We start from the raw sequence: 17,549 nt of genomic DNA on the forward strand, positions 1-17,549 counted from the left end.
GCCGCGCGGGCCCGTCGTTCCCGGGGCTGCCGCACGGCGGAGCGGCTCCTGCCGGCCACCGTCGTGCCCACGCCGCCATGTTTGTGCAGGGCGCGGCCTCCGCTGCCCGCACAGCGGCGGGACGGGAGCGCGGAGGGAGCGGAGGCGCGGAGAGGCGAGCGGGAGGACCCTCCTCACCGCCCCCGGGAGAAGGCAGCGGAGAAAGGGGCTGTAATACGGCTCCGACACCGGTCGCGGCGCGCCCTCCGCTTAAAGCATCACTCTGCCCTTCTCAAAGATGGCAGGGCGGGCTTCGCCCTACTCCAGGATGGCGGCGGGGCGGCCCCGCCCCGGGGCGGTGGAGCGGCGGCGCCCGGTGCGGCCGGGGTGTCCTTGCGACGGGCCCGGGGTCCGGGGCGCGGGGCCATGCTCGCCTGGGTGGCCAGGGCTGCGGTAAGAGCGACATCGGGAGGGGCGGCTCCGCCAGGACCGGCCGGGGACGGGGCGTGAGGTGGCGGCCGAGCGGGTCGAGGGTCCCTGCGCCGGGCGGGGCACAGGGCGGGAGGGCAGGCCCGGGTCCGTGCGGGACCTTCAGCTGGGGCAGGGCAGGCGGTGGCTCCCGGCGGTGCCACTGTCGAGTGCGGCCCCGCGCCCCAGCCTGGGGCACAAGCCCGGGTCCCCGGTCAGGGACGGGCGGGCGAGTGGTTCGGATGGGCTCGGTGCCACCTTCCCCGGGAGCGGGGCAGGGACCCTGCCGAAGTCAGTCCCCCAGGCCCGCTGGTGTCTTCCCGTGCCTGGCGGCAGCGTGCGCGCTGAAGCTGTCCGGGATGGAGATGACAGAGTCCCAAATTGTTACGTTTGGAAGGGATCTCTGGAGATCACGCAGTCCAACCCCCCCTGCCAGGGGTCACCTGGAGCAGGTGACACAGAAACGTGTCCAGGTGGGTTTGGAATATCTCCAGAGAGGGAGACTCCACGCCCTCCCTGAGCACAGTGCTCTGCCATCCCCAAGGTAAAAAAGTTATTCCACATGTTGAGGGCAGACTTCCTGTGTTTTTAGTTTATGGCCATTGCTGCCCCTCTTGTCACTGGGCACCACTGAAGAGAGTCTGGCACAACCGTCTTGACACCCACCTTGGTGATATTTATATGCATTGAGATTCCCTCTCAGCCTCCTCTTCAAGTTAAACAGGCTCAGCTCCCACAGTCTCTCAGTCTCCTCATATGAGAGATGCTCAAGTCCCGTAATTATCTTTATGTCCTCTGCTGGACCCTCTCCAGCAGTACCTTGTCTTTCTTGTACTGAGATGTCCAGTTGGGGCTGCACAGCAGAAAGGTGGCTGCTGGACAGGGAGGGGCCAGGGAAGCCCAGGCAGACTGCATCGTTGGCTCCCAACGTGCCCATCCTGCACACACGGCAGAGCTGTCAGATCCCTGTCAGGCTTGGGAGCTGCTCACTGGGAGCAGTCCCTTACAGGTCCTGAGAGGAGGAGACAGAGCAGCAGGACAGCAACTACAGTGTGGATCCATTCCCAGAGTTACTGAGGGAGCAGGCAGCCAGTTGTCTCTGGGCTTAAGGGGTACTCCAGCTTCTGATTTAAAAATAAAAGACAAACCTCTGACATCCTAACACTCAATGCTGTGGCTGTGCTGAGAATCAGCTATGAAATTCCTCCTGCTCCCCGTGAGGTGGATTTCCTTTCCCACCAGCTTTGCAGGCTCTGGAAAAGGTCCTTTGCTGTGTGGGAACGTGGCTCGGCAGCGATGCCAGCCCATGGGCTGGCCCTCTCTGCACACCCTGCTCCACTGGTGTTCGTCTTCCTGCTGCTTGTGGGGAGGGGCAGGCTGTTCCCTCTGTTTGCTGTCAGCTGCCTCCTCGGCTCAGATCACTGTTCTTCCTCCCACCAAATCGTTGAGTTTAACTGCAAACCAAACAAGCAGGGGACAGCAAAGAGGGAAGATAAAAATGCATTCCACGTTTTAACATTCAGTGGCTTCCCTGAGTTTGTTTTTGGATTTTCATTGTTATGCCATAGAAAATCTACAGCTGTTTGTTTGGAATCATCATACTCTATTCAACCTATGCAGACTGCACTCATCTACCCCTCAATTCATTAGACAGACACGAAGGAGGGGTTGAGATTCCTTGTGACTGCATGGCACTCTTATTGCCCTGCTGTGGAGTTACTTTTTGGTTGATTTTTTTTTAAGAGTTGACAACCCAGAACTCCCCCAAAGTCTCAGCTTGCAATAATGACCACACATGCATGGGGAATGAGGGCAGTTGAGATACTGCCCATGGTGCCATCTCCAGGACATAAACTGGGGTCTCTCCTGCCTTATATCCAGGTGTCTCTCCCAACAGCCATGGTAGTTTTGTGGTCCTGGCAAAGGCTGAGGGAACAACATCCCCAGCACCTCCCCCAGCACTTCTGCCCTGGCTGGAGCCCAGAGCTTAATCAGAGAGAGGCTCTGCCCAGGTATTGATCAGCACCACTGTTCAGAGCCACTGACAGTCAGGGCTGCCCAGAGAGGCACCTTCAGGGCAGTTGTCGCAAACCAACGGGCTCGTAAGTGCCAGCCCTTGAGCCCTCTGATCGGAGCAGTCATGTGGCAGTTGGCTAATGAGGTGACGCCCTGCACGGGCAGCACATTGTCAGGTGGAAGAGGAGACCCAGACAGGCCGAGGGAGAGGTTTACAGTCTTTTCTGTCCTACCAGCCATGGATAGGAAGCAGAAGCAAGCAGAGAAGGTACAGTATGCCCACGCTGCTGTGATCAACACCCTTCTTTTCTTCCCAGTCCCACTCTTTTTTCATGCTTCAAAAATTCCTCCTCCTGTTGTTTTTCTCATTCCTTCTCCAAACCTCAATCTCACAGCTCTTGCCAGGTTCCACAAAGAGCACAGGGCAGTTTCTGTGGGGGGCTTTGTCACCTTGTAGATTTAGCTCTTTCTTCTCTGTGCTTAACTGATGGGAGGAGGTATGGGGACAGCTATTTTCTCACTGCTTTGGAAGTCAAAGGGAATGTTCTCAGTGGCTTTGCATCCTCAGTACACTGACAATGCAAAGTCCAGAGTCCTGCAGGAGTGTCTGATTCAGTAGATCCATTGGAGAGGGAGGTGCAGAGGGAACTAGAAACCTTGAGAGTAATATTGAAACATCTTCAAGTTGAAGAATGTCCAACCCTGTTCATTCAAAAGGATGTTGTTACTCTTTTTGGGGAAAACTGGTGAGTTGACTTCCGGGCGAGCACTTGGGTTTGCTCTGTTTTATTTCTCCAGCCAGGGAGGTGGTTGGTACTTTCTAAGGCTTTTGCTCCCATGTGACCCGACTGGATGCCAGGAGCCTGTTGGCGTCAGCCCCAGTTTCCTGAACAGGCAGAGAAGAGGCATTTTAATCCTGCCCCAAACTTAGCTAGATTCTGCCTCCTCAAAGCCAGAAGGGTAGTTTGGTTTGGCACAAGGATTCTGCTTAACGTTTTAGCCTTATGCTGTTGTAAGAAATAATGAAAGTTTCTGATAGTACATAAGATGCTTATTTCTTTCACAACTTTCTTCCCACTTACCATGGGATGGGAGAGTTTGAATTTGTCCATCACATGGAGACTCTCAGCTGGAAGGTGTCCAGAGAGTGGGGACGTGTGTCATTATCCCAGCAGCTATTTCTCTGAGGAGCTGAGAATTGGTATCTTGGGAGATGGAGTTTCTCTTTCGCAGCTTTCCTGGATGTCCTGCACCCTCTCCAGCACACAGCTGTGCTCTGCTCCCAGGCTGGGACACCCGTGTGCCCACAGAGAGGCTGGGATGGAGACTCCTGGATCCAGCTTGTTTGCTACCTCGGGGAAAGTTTTGTCTCGACATTTGCTCTGTGCTTTGCAGGCCAGGCCCTGTGGCCTGCTGAAGCCGACAGCTCTAGACAAGATCCCGGGCAGATTCCAGCTCCACCAGGAAGCACTGCCCCACCTGCCCGTGCCACCACTCCAGCAGACACTGGATCGGTACCTGCTGGCCCTGCAGCCCATCATCAGCCCCGAGGAGCTGAGCCACACACAGGAGCTGGTGGCTGAGTTCCGCAAGCCGGGAGGCGTTGGGGAGAGGCTGCAGAAAGGCCTGGAGAGAAGAGCCAGGAAAACAGAGAACTGGGTAGGTCAGGGCTCTGTCCCCAGCTCCGATTAGGGAGGGTGGAGGGCTGATGTGCACCTCTCCCCTGTCCTAGCTGCATCCACTGCGCACCTGTCCTTTAATGGCATCACCTTCGTGACCAGTTTGCTGCTGACCTCCCCAAGCTGTGCAAACTCCACACCAGGACTTGGGTGAGCAGAGAGATTATGGCAGAACAGGGAATCACTGGCCCTGCCTGTGGCTGCTGAAGCCTTGAACCTGTCTGCATCACACAGCTGCCCCAAGAAGTTGAAGGAAACCCCCTCTGCTCAAGCCCTGCACCAAAAGCCCCCCATGCCTTGCTCAAATCCTCCTCTCCCCTTCCATGTGCATAGCACAAACCCCACACACTTTGTTTGCAAAGTGTAGGACAGAACTGGGGGAAGGATGCTGAGACCCATCAGCCACGCTTGGGTTGGACAGCAGCAGTTCCCTGCACGTTTTCTTTCTCCATCCCAGCTCTCAGACTGGTGGCTGAAGACAGCTTACCTGGAATATCGCCTGCCAGTTGTGGTCCACTCCAGCCCAGGCGTGGTTTTACCTAAGCAGGATTTTCTGGATCGACAAGGTCAGCTCAGGTAAAGTCCTTTTCTACCTTCCCTTAGGTTATAGGTGGGATGAGCTTTCTGTGCTGAACAGGGATGAGGGTATTAAGGCAGATTGGGAAAGAGTAATTACTATGTGGTCCCCAGGTCTGAGCTGTCTGTGCTGTAAGAAAACTCCTGGTTGCACCAGACTATAAATATTTAATCAGGAGAGAAAGAGTCCAGTGGTTCAGGTATTAAACAGGGACTGAAAAACTACATTTAGGTCTTTGCTCAAGCACAGATCTTCACTGCAAAATGGTCCCATCACTGGCTGGAGACATTGTGAGGATGTACTGGAAGCACTATGATTGTATGTGCAGTTAAAGGAGACATAAAAAGTAGCCCAGGCATGTAAAGGAGATCACCCAGAAATGCCTCTGGAGTTTGCTAGTTTATAGGGATGGGGGAGCTTGACAGGGACTGTCCCCTATTGTGTCATTTCACTTGTGATTTATGGTTTGGGAAACTTCACAGTGACCAGCCTTCCCACTGTGAGCTTTTCCTTGAAATCAGACCCTGCCATGCCCTCTTGTCCTCGTGGGCTCCCTTTAATTTTTAACCACTGCTAGGAGTGTGGTGAATCCACCTGCAAAACTTTAGCACTGACCTTTACACAGTTACCTTTGCCACAGTTACCAGTCAGCACTGCCCTGGCAGACCAAAAGTACCAGGGGATCAGTGAGGCTGGGAACAAATCCTCCCTCCCACTGTGTGATACACCTCAGCAGAGGATAAGCCTTATGACAGTGCAAGAGTACACAAACGTCTTTGAAAGCTGTCATATTATTAACTCTTAAGTTTTCCAAATAATCTGGAGAACTGCCAGTGCCCAACCAGTGGAATTCATCAGTTGCATAAAAATGTGGGCTCCTGTGTGAAATACAATCTAAATGTGTGTTTGGGTAGTCTGTGGCTGCACAAAGAAGTTTGACAGTGCAGCTTGAAATTAAAGCTTCCAAAAGCAGAAAGCAAATTTGGGATTTGGTGCTTTTCTACTCCTTAACCTGTCAAAACTGCTGGCTGAAAGCAAGTTGACCAACCTCTCCCATCTCCTTGAGCCCAAACTCCAGGCTGTTCATTCTCTGGAAATGGCTCTCTCACTGGTGTTTCCCTCAGGTTCTGCAATAACGCTGAGAAATTTTCATTGAAAACTGCTTTGCAGAATGTCTCATTAAACAGAACCCTTAGGTTCTTGGAGTTGTGCCCACTGATCTTTCCTAGGGATGGGTAGGCTGAGCTAATCTAAAGGACACTGCCTGCAAATGCCGAATGCTGGCACCACCTCAACTCAGCCAACCACAACCTCCTGTCCCAGTGGCCTCCTGCCTCCTTCATGGAGAGGTGAGACCTCCCATGTCAGAGAAGGCTGATCTGTCACTCCCAGATAAGCAGTTTGATGTGGCTTGTCACAACCCTGCTGGGAGCTGGCATTGGCAGTGTTTGAGTTGATCCTGGTAAGCACAACACCTCAGTGTCCACATGTGGCACATCTGCCTTTGTTTCCAAGCCCCCTTGGAAACAGATGCCAGAGGAAGGTTCTCTGGAGTTGTGTTAGCAGCAGGATGTTCACTGGGGTAGGAACTCAGTCAGCAGTGGTGTCTTGAATGCAGGGAGAAACAGCTGCATCTTGGCTTGACACTCCAAGGTGGCCCCTGGCCAGGGAAGGGCAGAAATCCCCTTCTCTTGGTGCTGTTTTAAAGCCGAGAATCAGAACTCAGATGTGATAAAATCGTAACACATCAGTAGCAAACGCTGCTGTTAGAGGGTCATTAATGCATGACTGAATCCTGCTTTCTTGCAAGCTGTCCAGAATTCCTTGGCTGTAGAGTAAGACACATTAAAAAAGAAAGTGCCACATGGTAGGACTATCCAGCAATCTCAAATCACAGCTCAGAGTGGCTGTATCATTGAACCAGAGATGGGCACAATGGGGGCTTGGCAGAAAGGCTGAGCTTTCTGAGGAGCAGAGAACAGCTCTGCTAATCCTCCTCAGCCCGTCCCTCAGCCCCAGACAGTCTGTGCTTGATCTCAGCTTGCTACCTTTGGTATTTTTCCAGGTTTGCTGCCAAGCTGATCGAGGGTATCCTGGATTTCAAGTCCATGATTGACAAGTGAGTTACTGACCCTCCTGACAGCTCACACAGCTTCCTTACTGTCAGAGAGAGGCTGAGCCTTGTCCATAAATCTCCCTTCCACGTAGAAAGGCAAGAGATGACGGCACATATTTGAAGAGAGATACTGTAACGGCCAGCACTGCTCACTGCCACAGTCCCCTCCACTGGAAAAAAGCAAACTTACTCTTCCATCTTCACATTGTTTACTTTAATGCTTTCATTGGCATGTGAAACGTGCTTGGAGGGAGCAAGCACAACTGACAGTCCCATGGAGCTTGGCACTTCTGTTTGCTCACAGGACAAGCTACAGCTCAGGCAGCAGGAATTTGAGTCTCTAATTTTGGGTTCCTGGTGTTTCTCATCTCCTAGCTAGATGGGATGAGCTCTAGAGAAATTTCTTCCTCTCTTACCCTTTTTCTTTTGGTCACCAGCAAATCTCTGCTGGACATGCCTTATTTAAGGTCCAAAAATATGCTTACCAACACCAACAGTCAGACAAGGTTCAGGGTAGCTGGAATATGACTGCAGAAGCGAGTGATTGAGCCGCTGCCTAGTTCATGAGTCATAGCAGCACATCAGACACTCGTCACTCAGCCCTACAGCCATAGAGTAGGTCCAGAGATCTGATTCTCTGGTGTCACAGAAAGGACAGTTTTTTCCCCTTCCCAAATGAAAGGCCAGCAAACAGACATTTTTTGTAGCCCGTACTAAGAAAGCTGATAGGAATGGGGAAGGACAGCCCCTTTTTTATGCCACCAACACCTTTAGGTTTTGTGCGAGGGAGGGAGTGCGTGCAGCTATAGGGCTGAGCCTGTGCCCCATGTGGGGAGCACAGGCCTGCTCACACTGATCTGTTTTCTCTCTCCTTCCTCCTTACTTTGCTGTGTCTCCAGTGAGACCCTTCCAGTGGAGTACATGGGTGGGAAGCCCCTCTGCATGAACCAGTACTACCAGATCCTCTCCTCCTGCCGCATTCCCGGGCCCAAGCGGGACTCCATTGTCAACTATGCCAAAGGCAAAAAGCAGTCCAGACACATCACAGTGGTTCACAACTTCCAGGTAGGGGAGCTGCTGGGCTTTCAAGATTTGTTGAGATGCAGCTGTCCCTTTCACTAGCTGTTATCCAGAGGGAAGGGAATAACAAAGTCTCTGCCCACAAGCTTTGCCTCACCAGGGATTTGTTCCTGCTCCCTTTATCCCCTTTGCCTAGCTACAGAATTGACATGGGTAAGCAACAGACTAGAGGCAGAAAAATGCTGTCTTCTGCTGTTTCTTGTCCCTGCAATTCCTGTCTCCCAAAGATCATGTCTGCAATTGGAAACTGAAAGAGGAAATTGGATAACAAACACTCCCACTGCAGCTTAGTCTCAGAAACAGGAATTCCTCATTGGCCCTTGTTACTATGGCTTCATAAAACCAGGACTGTATTTATGCCCTGCAAGGGAAGCTGGACTTGGGTCTCTCAATTCTGAGCATCCTTCAAAGGTCTTGCAAGCTAAGTTCTTAGGCCAGGTCTTACCTTCTCAAAGTAGCTGTTCCTGGTTTCTGGGGTTGGACAATAATGATCTCTCATGTTCTGTCTCTGTCTTTGCCTGCTCTTCTCACCTTCAGTTCTTTGAGCTGGATGTTTACAACAGTGATGGATCTCCCCTTACTGCTGACCAGCTCTTCATTCAGCTGGAGAAGATTTGGAACACCTCCCTCCAAACAAACAAAGAACCTATTGGGATCCTCACCACCAATCACCGAAACAGCTGGGCAAAAGCCTACAACAACCTCCTGAAAGGTCTGTAGAGCCCCTAATACACAAGTGTTAATAAACACTGCAGATCCTTGAACAACAAACCTCACCACTGTGCTCTGCTCAGTTCTTTCCTCTGGAAGCTTGTTTTGGACACATAACATGAGCTTTCCACCTTAAAGAAACAACCATTACAATCTATTGTAATTTTTGGGTTGGAAGGTACAGATTCAAAGTGTGAAGTGTAGTGAAATCCCAGAGTTTTTTGCCTTGCAATGGAGAGGATGTAAGAAAAGTGAAAAAAGGAGGGTGAATGCAGCACGTTCACACCTGTAACAACCCAGCTGGCTGCAATTTTAATAGCTGTGGACACCCCCAGTGAGGTACAGTGGGAACCCAACACTGCGTCCTTCAAACCCACTCTTTCAAATTTCAATCTCCTTCCAATGACACAACTCCCTCTCTTACTCATGGTTCATTTCTCTCACAGATAAGACCAACAAGGAATCCGTGCGTGCGATTCAGAAGAGCATCTGCACCGTGTGCCTGGATGCCCCCATGCCCCGGGTGTCCGAGGACATCTACAAAAGCCGCGTGGCCGCGCAGATGCTGCACGGTGGCGGCAGCCGCTTGAACAGCGGCAACCGATGGTTTGACAAAACCCTGCAGGTAAGAGCTAATGCTCTAAAGGTGCTGAAGAGATGGCTCTGGAAATGTTTCCTGAGAGTAAAAAGTCAAAAAAAATCCCAGGAACCTTTTGCAGGCAAGGTTCTCATGTCAAGAGAGTGGAAAAACAAGGGAGACAAGGAGTGGTGTCTGACAGCATGAGATCCTGTGGTTCCCCCTGCAGTCACCAGCATTCACTGCTGCCTCAGGGACTTGTTTCTTTTCTGCCTCTGCCCAAGTTTATTCAGTGCAGCAAGTCTTTGTGTTCCTTACAAATCAATTTTCTGCCTGCGGTGAACAATGCCTCCTCTGCTCGGAGGCAGCCCAAACGATGGGAGGTCTGTTCCTTGGATCTCCTCCAGGCTTGTCACTTTTCCTGGTTCTGCCAGAAGCTGCCCAATGGCATTTTGTTTTGTATTTTGAAACATGCAACTGCCACCCCACAGCATCCCTCTGATCTCTTCTCCATTCAGTCTTGTCAAGATCCTTCAATAGCAGCTGCTGTTGGAGCTTTTCCTTCATTAGTTGGTATATCCTGGCTTGCAGATTGTAGCAATGGTGCTTTAGAGGACTCTTCTTGTACCTGCTGAACTCTTCATAGTGTTTTCAGCTGGTTTGTTCCTATTTGGAACTCTTCACCAGTGGGATAAAGTTCAATAAAGATTGAAAAGAATGGGTAAGCCAGCATGTGGTGATGTTACTCCTGTACTGTGAGTGCATCTCAGTAAATCAGAACCATTGAACCTCTGTATCGCCAAAGCGCTGAGCACACCAATATGTCAGGCACACCCTTATCCAGGGAATTTTGCAGAACTCTTAACAGTGCTCTCAGATCTTCTGCACCTCCTGAAAGGCTTCCACTGCTGTCCTGCTAAAGGAGACCTTTCGGTGTGCAAGGACAGGCTCTGATACAGACAGGGAGACACTGAGGTCTCGCCGGGTATCTCGTGCCTCACACACTGCCTGTCTTCAACGCTGTCTTCTCGTGCTTCTCTCCCAGTTCATCATTGCTGAAGATGGCTCCTGTGGTCTCGTATATGAGCATGCTCCCTCCGAAGGCCCACCCATCGTTGCTCTTCTGGATCACATTGTGGAGTTCACGTGAGTCCTGCCCCTGCTTTTCCTCAGCGTTGGAGATCCCTTATTGGCACTGTGAGGGGTTTGTCGGGCTGTGACCAGTGTCACCGTTAGGGAAGATCTCCTGTGCATTTCTATGCTCTGGCATTCCTAGCTGAGCCTCATGCCAAAGGTCTGGTCAAACAGAACCATTTCTCTGTGCAGGAAGAAACCTGAGGAGGTGGTCAAATCCTCCATGGTTCCTCTGCCAATGCCCAAAAAGCTGCGGTTTAACATCACCCCAGAAATCAAGAACGACATAGAGAAGGCAAAGCAAAACCTCAACATGTGAGTATGAAGCAGTGGAGAGCTGGGTGGGTGACCGAAAGAGTAATTCATGCCCCCCTTTGGAGCATGCCAGTGGTTTAAATGAGGCTTTCCCCACTGCAGCCAGGGAGTTTTCCTGGTGACTTCTGGGGTCAACAGCATTAAGCTGAGCTGAAAAGCACTGCCAGGAATAAGGTCAGAGGTGCTGACCTGGTTATTACTGATTCATCCCATTTGCTGAGAAAGAGCAAGGCTGTACTGGATCCAGCTAAGAATACTGGAGCATGAACACACACATGACCATCTAACCTAGTGAAGTTTTTCAGCAGTGGCCAAAAATTCTTACCTCTGTGGTGCTGCCCAAAGAGATCCACGTGTGCTGGAGTTCTCTGTCCCTGCATAGGTCAGATCCAGATGGTCTGTTCCCTCTGAGCCTTGTGAAAGCAAATCCATTCCTCTGTGTTACAAGAATGAGCAACAAGCAAAGGAACAGTTCCTCTTTCTTTCCTTGTAGAATGGTTGAAGATCTGGATATCAAAGTCATGGTCTTTCATCAGTTTGGGAAAGGCTTCCCCAAGTCAGAGAAGATAAGCCCTGATGCTTTTATCCAGCTGGCCTTGCAGCTGGCATACTTCAGGTAAGACCACCCATAGGTCATTCCTCAACCTCCTCACTGACAGACTCAAACACATGAGCTTGATAAAGGTGGCACAGACAAGGCTTTTCCAGCGCAGACTCACTTGTGTGGCTTTCTCCTCCCTGTCCCAGGATGTATGGCCACGCCTGTGCCACGTACGAGAGCGCGTCACTGAGGATGTTCCGCCTGGGCCGCACCGACACCATTCGCTCCACCTCTGTGGACTCCCTCAAGTTTGTGCAATCCATGGACAGCCCTGACAAATCGGTGAGGATCTCAAAGAAGTGGAGTAAGAGGAATCCAGAAAAAACTTATTTGGCTAACCCTGTGTCATCTGGTTTCAGCTATGGAGGACTGCACCCCATATTCAGCTATACCATAGCTTGCAGTATCTTTACACATCAGGGGTTTAATTTAACTTTTCCTTCACATGTACTGAAAGCCTGGGAAACATCATGTGGCTGTTTCTTAGCCCACCAAAAAGTCCCCTGTAAGTCTGTTCAGCTACTCAAACTAAGTTCTGCTACTGATGGATGAACTCCATTCAGAATGAAGTAATGCTGACAAACAAAATGATGTAAAAATTAATTCTAGTAAATATTAGTTTCATGCACACACAAGGCAGAAATGTCCTCCATCCTAGAGAACAGCCAAAATTGGGTTCTCCATTCAGCAAAAAAACCTAAACAGATCTGTGTGTTCTCAGGACCAGGAGAAAGCAGACCTGCTGAGGAGAGCCACACAGGCCCACAGGGAATACACAGACATGGTGAGTGTCCTCTCTGCAGCCAGGCTTGGGGGTTTACCCAGCAAATGAGAGTTCTGGGAAAGACAAGACCTTAACACCTTTTGCTTCTGACAAAGCAGTGTGGCTATTAGTGTTGCAAAGGTCTGACTCTGATCTGACAGTGCTCTACAGCCACAGACTGAATCCTCTCTAGCTGGTGTGTTAAGTGTCCCTTGTGACTGGCCTAACGGAAAGAATCAAATACTAAAATAGCTTCATTTCTTACCATCATTGTTGCTGATAAATGCCAAAGTTGAAACGGCGAGCGCTTAAACCAGAGGGAGTCCACGGGCAGGAACTGTAAGATGATTGTTTCTGCTGGTATGTTTAATTTCACAGTCCTTATGAACAAGACTATTGGTCTTAAAGGCAAGATCTAGTTTCCTTCTAACTTTAAACATTTAGAGACTTTTTAGAAGTGTTCTTTTCTTTAACCCAAAGAAATAGTTTTGCTCACTTGTTGCTGGCCTGGCTTTCATCTGTCCATCCTCCCTTCCCTCCAGGCCATACGGGGCAATGCAATAGACCGGCACCTCTTGGGGCTGAAGCTCCAGGCAATCGAGGACCTGGTGAGCATGCCCGAGCTCTTCATGGACACAGCCTATGCTGTTGCAATGCACTTCAATCTCTCAACCAGCCAGGTACAACTCATCTGAGCCAGCAGTGCTGTTTCTTTTCATGCCTTCCTTCTCCACATTTCTCTTCAGTTCCTTTCTGTTAGAAACTCATCTACATTGGGGTCAGAAATTTGTAAGCTTGCTGCCAATCCCGCAAAGCTACAGATCTGATCTTACAGCTGCCACAGTCCCTCACAGACATGTAGAACACTAACATAACCAAAGCTAGGATCACCAAGAGCGTTTGGTGTCTAAATCCAAGTGAGATCAATGAAGTCAGCAGCCAGAACAGCTTTGTATTAAGTGCTGTGCTCTGATTCTTACTGAATAGGTCTACTTGTGACTTACTACAAGCTTACCCTGGGGAGAAGCACTCCTTTGCAAATGCAGAGGAAAACACATTGCTGCCAAATGATAGGATCCAGCTTGTGTGTGGTGGGAGGTGAGGCTGACCAAAGGCCCTTCTGGACCAGTTTAATGAGATGAGTTTCCTCTGTTGACAGAGCTGTTTGCATTTGGTAGCTTCATTTTTCTCTGACTGGTCAGCAGGTTTTAATCACATTGTCTCCACAGGTCCCAGCCAAGACAGATTGTGTGATGTGTTTTGGTCCCGTGGTTCCAGATGGCTATGGAGTCTGTTACAACCCTATGGAGGAACACATCAACTTTGCAGTTTCAGCCTTCAATAGCTGTGCTGACACAAACGCAGCCCGCATGGCACATTATCTTGAGAAAGCACTGCTAGACATGAGGTTCTTGCTCCAGGCAGCTCCCAAATCCAAACTGTAAGAGGGAAACCCCCCAGTTAAATGGGCTATCCCTGATGCACTGAAGCTCCCAGTTCCTCAGAAAATGATTGAGAGAACAGCTTGCCCTGGAACCTAAGAAGATACCTAGCATTTGTTTTCAGCAGGATGTTACAGAATAGTCACCCCGCAGATATCAGACTGCTGTAGTGAGAGGAAACACTGTCTCAACCAAAGCAGAACTGACAGGGCCTCTCCCATCAATGCAAAGTGCACCTTCCTGTCCTCAAAGAGGACTCAAATATGACTTTTATGAAAATTACTGTAAGGGAATACAGAAAGCACAGTCCTTACCAGTATCTAAATCCATTTGGTGAGGAAGGTAGTTCTTGTCCAGGAAAAGCAGGGAATGTTTATTGTATGACAGAACTACTGTAAGACCAAGGCTTTTTCCTGGTTTCATCTCCTGAAGAGCATCTTCCAAACTTGACTGAAGATTTTTCTACTGCTCCAGCAAAACTTCATCACTGAACTTCAGCAAGGGGAGAAGGAAGTTAAGCCAGACCAGATCCAGTCTCGTTAGAGCACACTGCACTACTTATCCCAGGCACTCCAGCCAGTACAGGCTTTACAGGAATGTTCCCTTCCCCTTGTTCAGGATACTGGGATCTCCTTTTTCTTACACTGACCCTCTTAACAATAGAATATGATGTGCTACAAACTAAGGTGATTTTTACTGTTTCAGGTTATTTTTGTTGTTGTTCTTGCACTGGGCTTTTTGTTAAGCTTCCTGCCATGGTCCTACCATTGATCTTCCAGCTCAGCCTAAAGCTTTTTCCCCATAAAGCTTCTACAAAACTCTCCTCACACAAGTTTTGCCAGCTTTGGCTTTATGTACCTTCACATCTGCAGAGATGGGAAGGGATTTCCTATGCATTTGGCAGTACACTTGCTCCACGGTACCTTTCTTTGGAGCTTAGGAAAAGAAAAAGATGCTGACTCTGTTTACTAACCAGAAGGCCACATGCCTGATGTCCTTCAGGATACACACATTAACCCAATGTGATTTTATACCTTGCTTTCAGAAACAGCCTTTTTGTGCACAACGTTATGCCTGAGCTGTGGACAAATAAGGATGTTTCTGATCAGGAACTCCAGAACATACTTCCATTCCTGGCCCACAGTTAAAATCTTGTAAAAGCCAAAGGAAAAACAGCTGCAGAATCACCCTTCTTTCACATCACTCTGCTTCAACAAGGCAGGAAATCTTGAAAAACAGGAAGAAAGCTGAGTACACATGGACCCTGGAGGTGTTTCTGCACGGTGGCAGCCACTGTTCCTGCAGTAACAGCACAGCACCTTTTCTGCCCCTCTGGGGAGTTATTTCTTACTGAAATATTACTCCAGTTCGTGCCAGCTTTATTGTGTGAGAGAATGATCTCATGATCCTGTTTTCATGTTCAGTTGACAAACTTGAGACAGTAAAAGATTATATATAAACATTAACATACAATGGTAGCATAGTATGTACTTCCAACCAATCTGTCAGAACCCAAGCTCCTGACTACACTTTTATTTAGTAAAACCGTATGGTAATAAGGAATTGTAGTGCTATTTCTGCAGTAGGAATTCTGTATTTAAATTTCACACCCTTCAAGATGTGTCTGCTGGGACATCACCATAAACAAGAAGCATTAGGAGTGTGATGGCCTGTTTTGTTAAGAGGAAAATAATTGCAAGGGACATGATCAAAGTGCCTTGATGAACATATATGAAGAAATTTGCACTAAAGCTGTTTAGAGAAGAAGAAATCATTCTAATTTGTCTCTCAAAAGATACAAGCCAATGCTTTGGCGTTTTTTTTTTTTCCTGAAAGGATGTTATTTCAAAGCTTCTATCTCATACCTACTAACAAACCTTAAAAGAGGAAAATTTAACTGAAACTCACCTGCACAGCCAGTGATTGTATGAACTGCCACTTTCACATCATCTACATGGATTTAGTTGATCTTTTAGAAGAATCTTGAATGGAGTGAGACAGCCTAAAAACATTAATAGGAGCACTACAAACCTGCAAGCAGAAACCCCTGCTCTGGTGACTCCTCTGTATCAATGAGACTGAAAACTGCAAGAGGATACTCAGTATTATCAAACTCTAAGTGATTGTGTAAATACTACAGACAAGAACAAACCTTACTGGAATAACATCTGGATTTATGGAGCCTTTTACATGGAAAAAGTATTCCTTTTGCCAAAGTAATCCTCCCCCCATACTGAATCAGCCTCTGTTACCAGAGGATGAGTTATTTTTCCATGTCTGCAATGCCTTCAAGCACAAGTAGTGCCACTGAAGTATTTGAGACTGGCCCTTTTCCACTTCTGTCTCAAAGGGGAAGGCTCTCAAAGCAAAGTGCCTATTAAAGATTAAGCATTAAGCATGTGCTGCTGAAGACTGTACCTCAGAAGATGGGATTGACCTATTCTGGATCTAAATCTGGATATCCCACTAGCTTCAGCAGCATACAGCTGCAAGGAGCAGACTGTCACACTGAAAGAGATACGAGATTCATAAACCACTTAATGCATCCTTACTGATACACAGAGCTGAAATTCAGATGAATGAGGCTGATTTTTAAAGTGCTTGAAAGGACACTAAAATCATTACAAGTTTTTTTTCCTTTTAAAAGTCTTTTCTTGTGGTACAAGTTCTAAAATGTGATGTCCTTCTGGTTCGTATCTTCTAGATTTTTTCAGTGTTGACTTACTGAATACTGTTCTCCTTGTTTCTGATTGTTTTATCAAGAGATGTCCATTGTCTTAAAGGCACATTAAGTAGAAGAAACTAAAGCTCCAGAAGAACTACTGATTTGGAATAAATTATTTCAGAAATTCATAGACTGAAAATATTCAGATAACTCTTGGGGTATGAGTGCAATTTTTGACACAGCCTGGTAGTGTTGCATGTTTTGCTGGTTAGCTGTGTTAAGTACTGTTGGGTAGTGGGATCCATGTCATGCAAAGTTTGGAAACGTTCATTGAATAAACTGAGACACAATAAACAGATAAATGCTACAAAAAGGCTTAAAATTCTTTGAACTGCAGAAGTTATATAACTGCCCTTATTGGGAGGATGTTTGTGTGGGAACAGCAAGAACAGTGAACCACAGCATTCTGTCACCTTCCTTTTATTGTCACATCTCCATCCAGCCCCCTTGAGTACAGGGGAGGAAGGGAAAGCATCTGCTTGCAAAGCCACATATTCCAAAGAAAATACTCCATTTCAGAAAACTAGTGGCAGGAGACTTCATACAAGTATAGGATAATAAGGCAGAGCTCAAATCTTTTTCCTGCACAGCACCATTTAGTTAAGAAAATCCATGGAATCACTAAGGAATTTCTACTGTATATCAAGTATTGCAAAGGTTTCTGAAAAGGTACAGCAAAAGTAGGCAGAAGATGCAGATTACAAACAACTCACAGAGAACAGAGGAGAGTTTATTACAGTGTCTTACAAGAGCTCTTCATCCTCTCCCTCACTCCTAAGAATTACTGTAGGAAGCTTGGGTTTGAAACCAACATGAAATGGAACAGCTTTTTACACTGCACTGCTCTCCATGAGGAGATGAACCCTCTTCCCTATGCTCAATAGATGTTTCCATATTTCTTTTTTCCAGCAGTCTGTCATAACAGCTCGAGAGGCTGGGGAAGTGCTAAGCCACTCCTGAAAAAAATCCACTCTTTCAGCAGCCTTGGGGAAGAGAGGTGTGATCTCTCTTCTGGCTTTGTAAGTTCCCTTACAAGAGATATAAAATGAATGGTTTTACAAGATGTCAGTGATCAGTACCAGTTTTCAAATTGAAACACATGGTACCACCATGTCACGGGACCTGTCTGATGTCCTCTCTCATCCCAACAGAGCTGGTCTAAGTCAGATCAAATGTCCTTGTGAAAGCTGCAAGATGCCTCTTTATTATGATGCACCTTCAAAGCAGATCCAGTGCTCAGGTCCTTCAGATGTTACAGGATTGCTCATGTTATGCAAGTACTAAACAGTTCTTTAAAAATGTGTACCTATACTTGCTGTAACAACTGAAAACAGTTAATTTACTACCCATAGCTATTTAAACACAA

General features: G+C 48.2%; 1 protein-coding gene across 2 annotated transcripts; it reads left to right on the forward strand.

Annotated features, from left to right (window-relative positions):
• Positions 1-167: 167 nt before the first annotated feature.
• CRAT (carnitine O-acetyltransferase) lies at positions 168-16,490 on the forward strand. Of its 2 annotated transcripts, XM_039561475.1 has the most exons (15): positions 168-432; positions 2,629-2,731; positions 3,859-4,122; positions 4,600-4,718; positions 6,785-6,838; positions 7,735-7,900; positions 8,453-8,627; positions 9,073-9,251; positions 10,249-10,349; positions 10,530-10,652; positions 11,146-11,268; positions 11,400-11,535; positions 11,975-12,037; positions 12,559-12,696; positions 13,246-16,490. In XM_039561475.1, exons 1-15 carry the CDS (start codon positions 278-280, stop codon positions 13,459-13,461), a joined length of 2,115 nt encoding a protein of 704 aa, XP_039417409.1. In that variant the 5' UTR covers positions 168-277; the 3' UTR covers positions 13,462-16,490. The 2 variants fall into 2 exon arrangements, with proteins under 2 accessions (XP_039417409.1, XP_039417410.1); XM_039561476.1 differs by lacking the exon at positions 2,629-2,731 and having other exon boundaries at positions 329-432; positions 13,246-16,284.
• Positions 16,491-17,549: the final 1,059 nt, after the last annotated feature.

The sequence above is a fragment of the Corvus cornix genome, chromosome 17, assembly GCF_000738735.6.
Source record: "Corvus cornix cornix isolate S_Up_H32 chromosome 17, ASM73873v5, whole genome shotgun sequence".
Lineage (NCBI taxonomy): Eukaryota > Metazoa > Chordata > Aves > Passeriformes > Corvidae > Corvus > Corvus cornix.

Bases quoted from the DNA above. Each gene is read 5' to 3' on its own strand.
- CRAT (XM_039561475.1), top strand. From the start codon at position 278: ATGGCAGGGCGGGCTTCGCCCTACTCCAGGATGGCGGCGGGGCGGCCC. The intron at 8,628-9,072 runs GTCTGTAGAGCC...TTTCTCTCACAG, and splicing joins CTACAACAACCTCCTGAAAG to ATAAGACCAACAAGGAATCC. The intron at 12,038-12,558 runs GTGAGTGTCCTC...CCTTCCCTCCAG, and splicing joins ACAGGGAATACACAGACATG to GCCATACGGGGCAATGCAAT.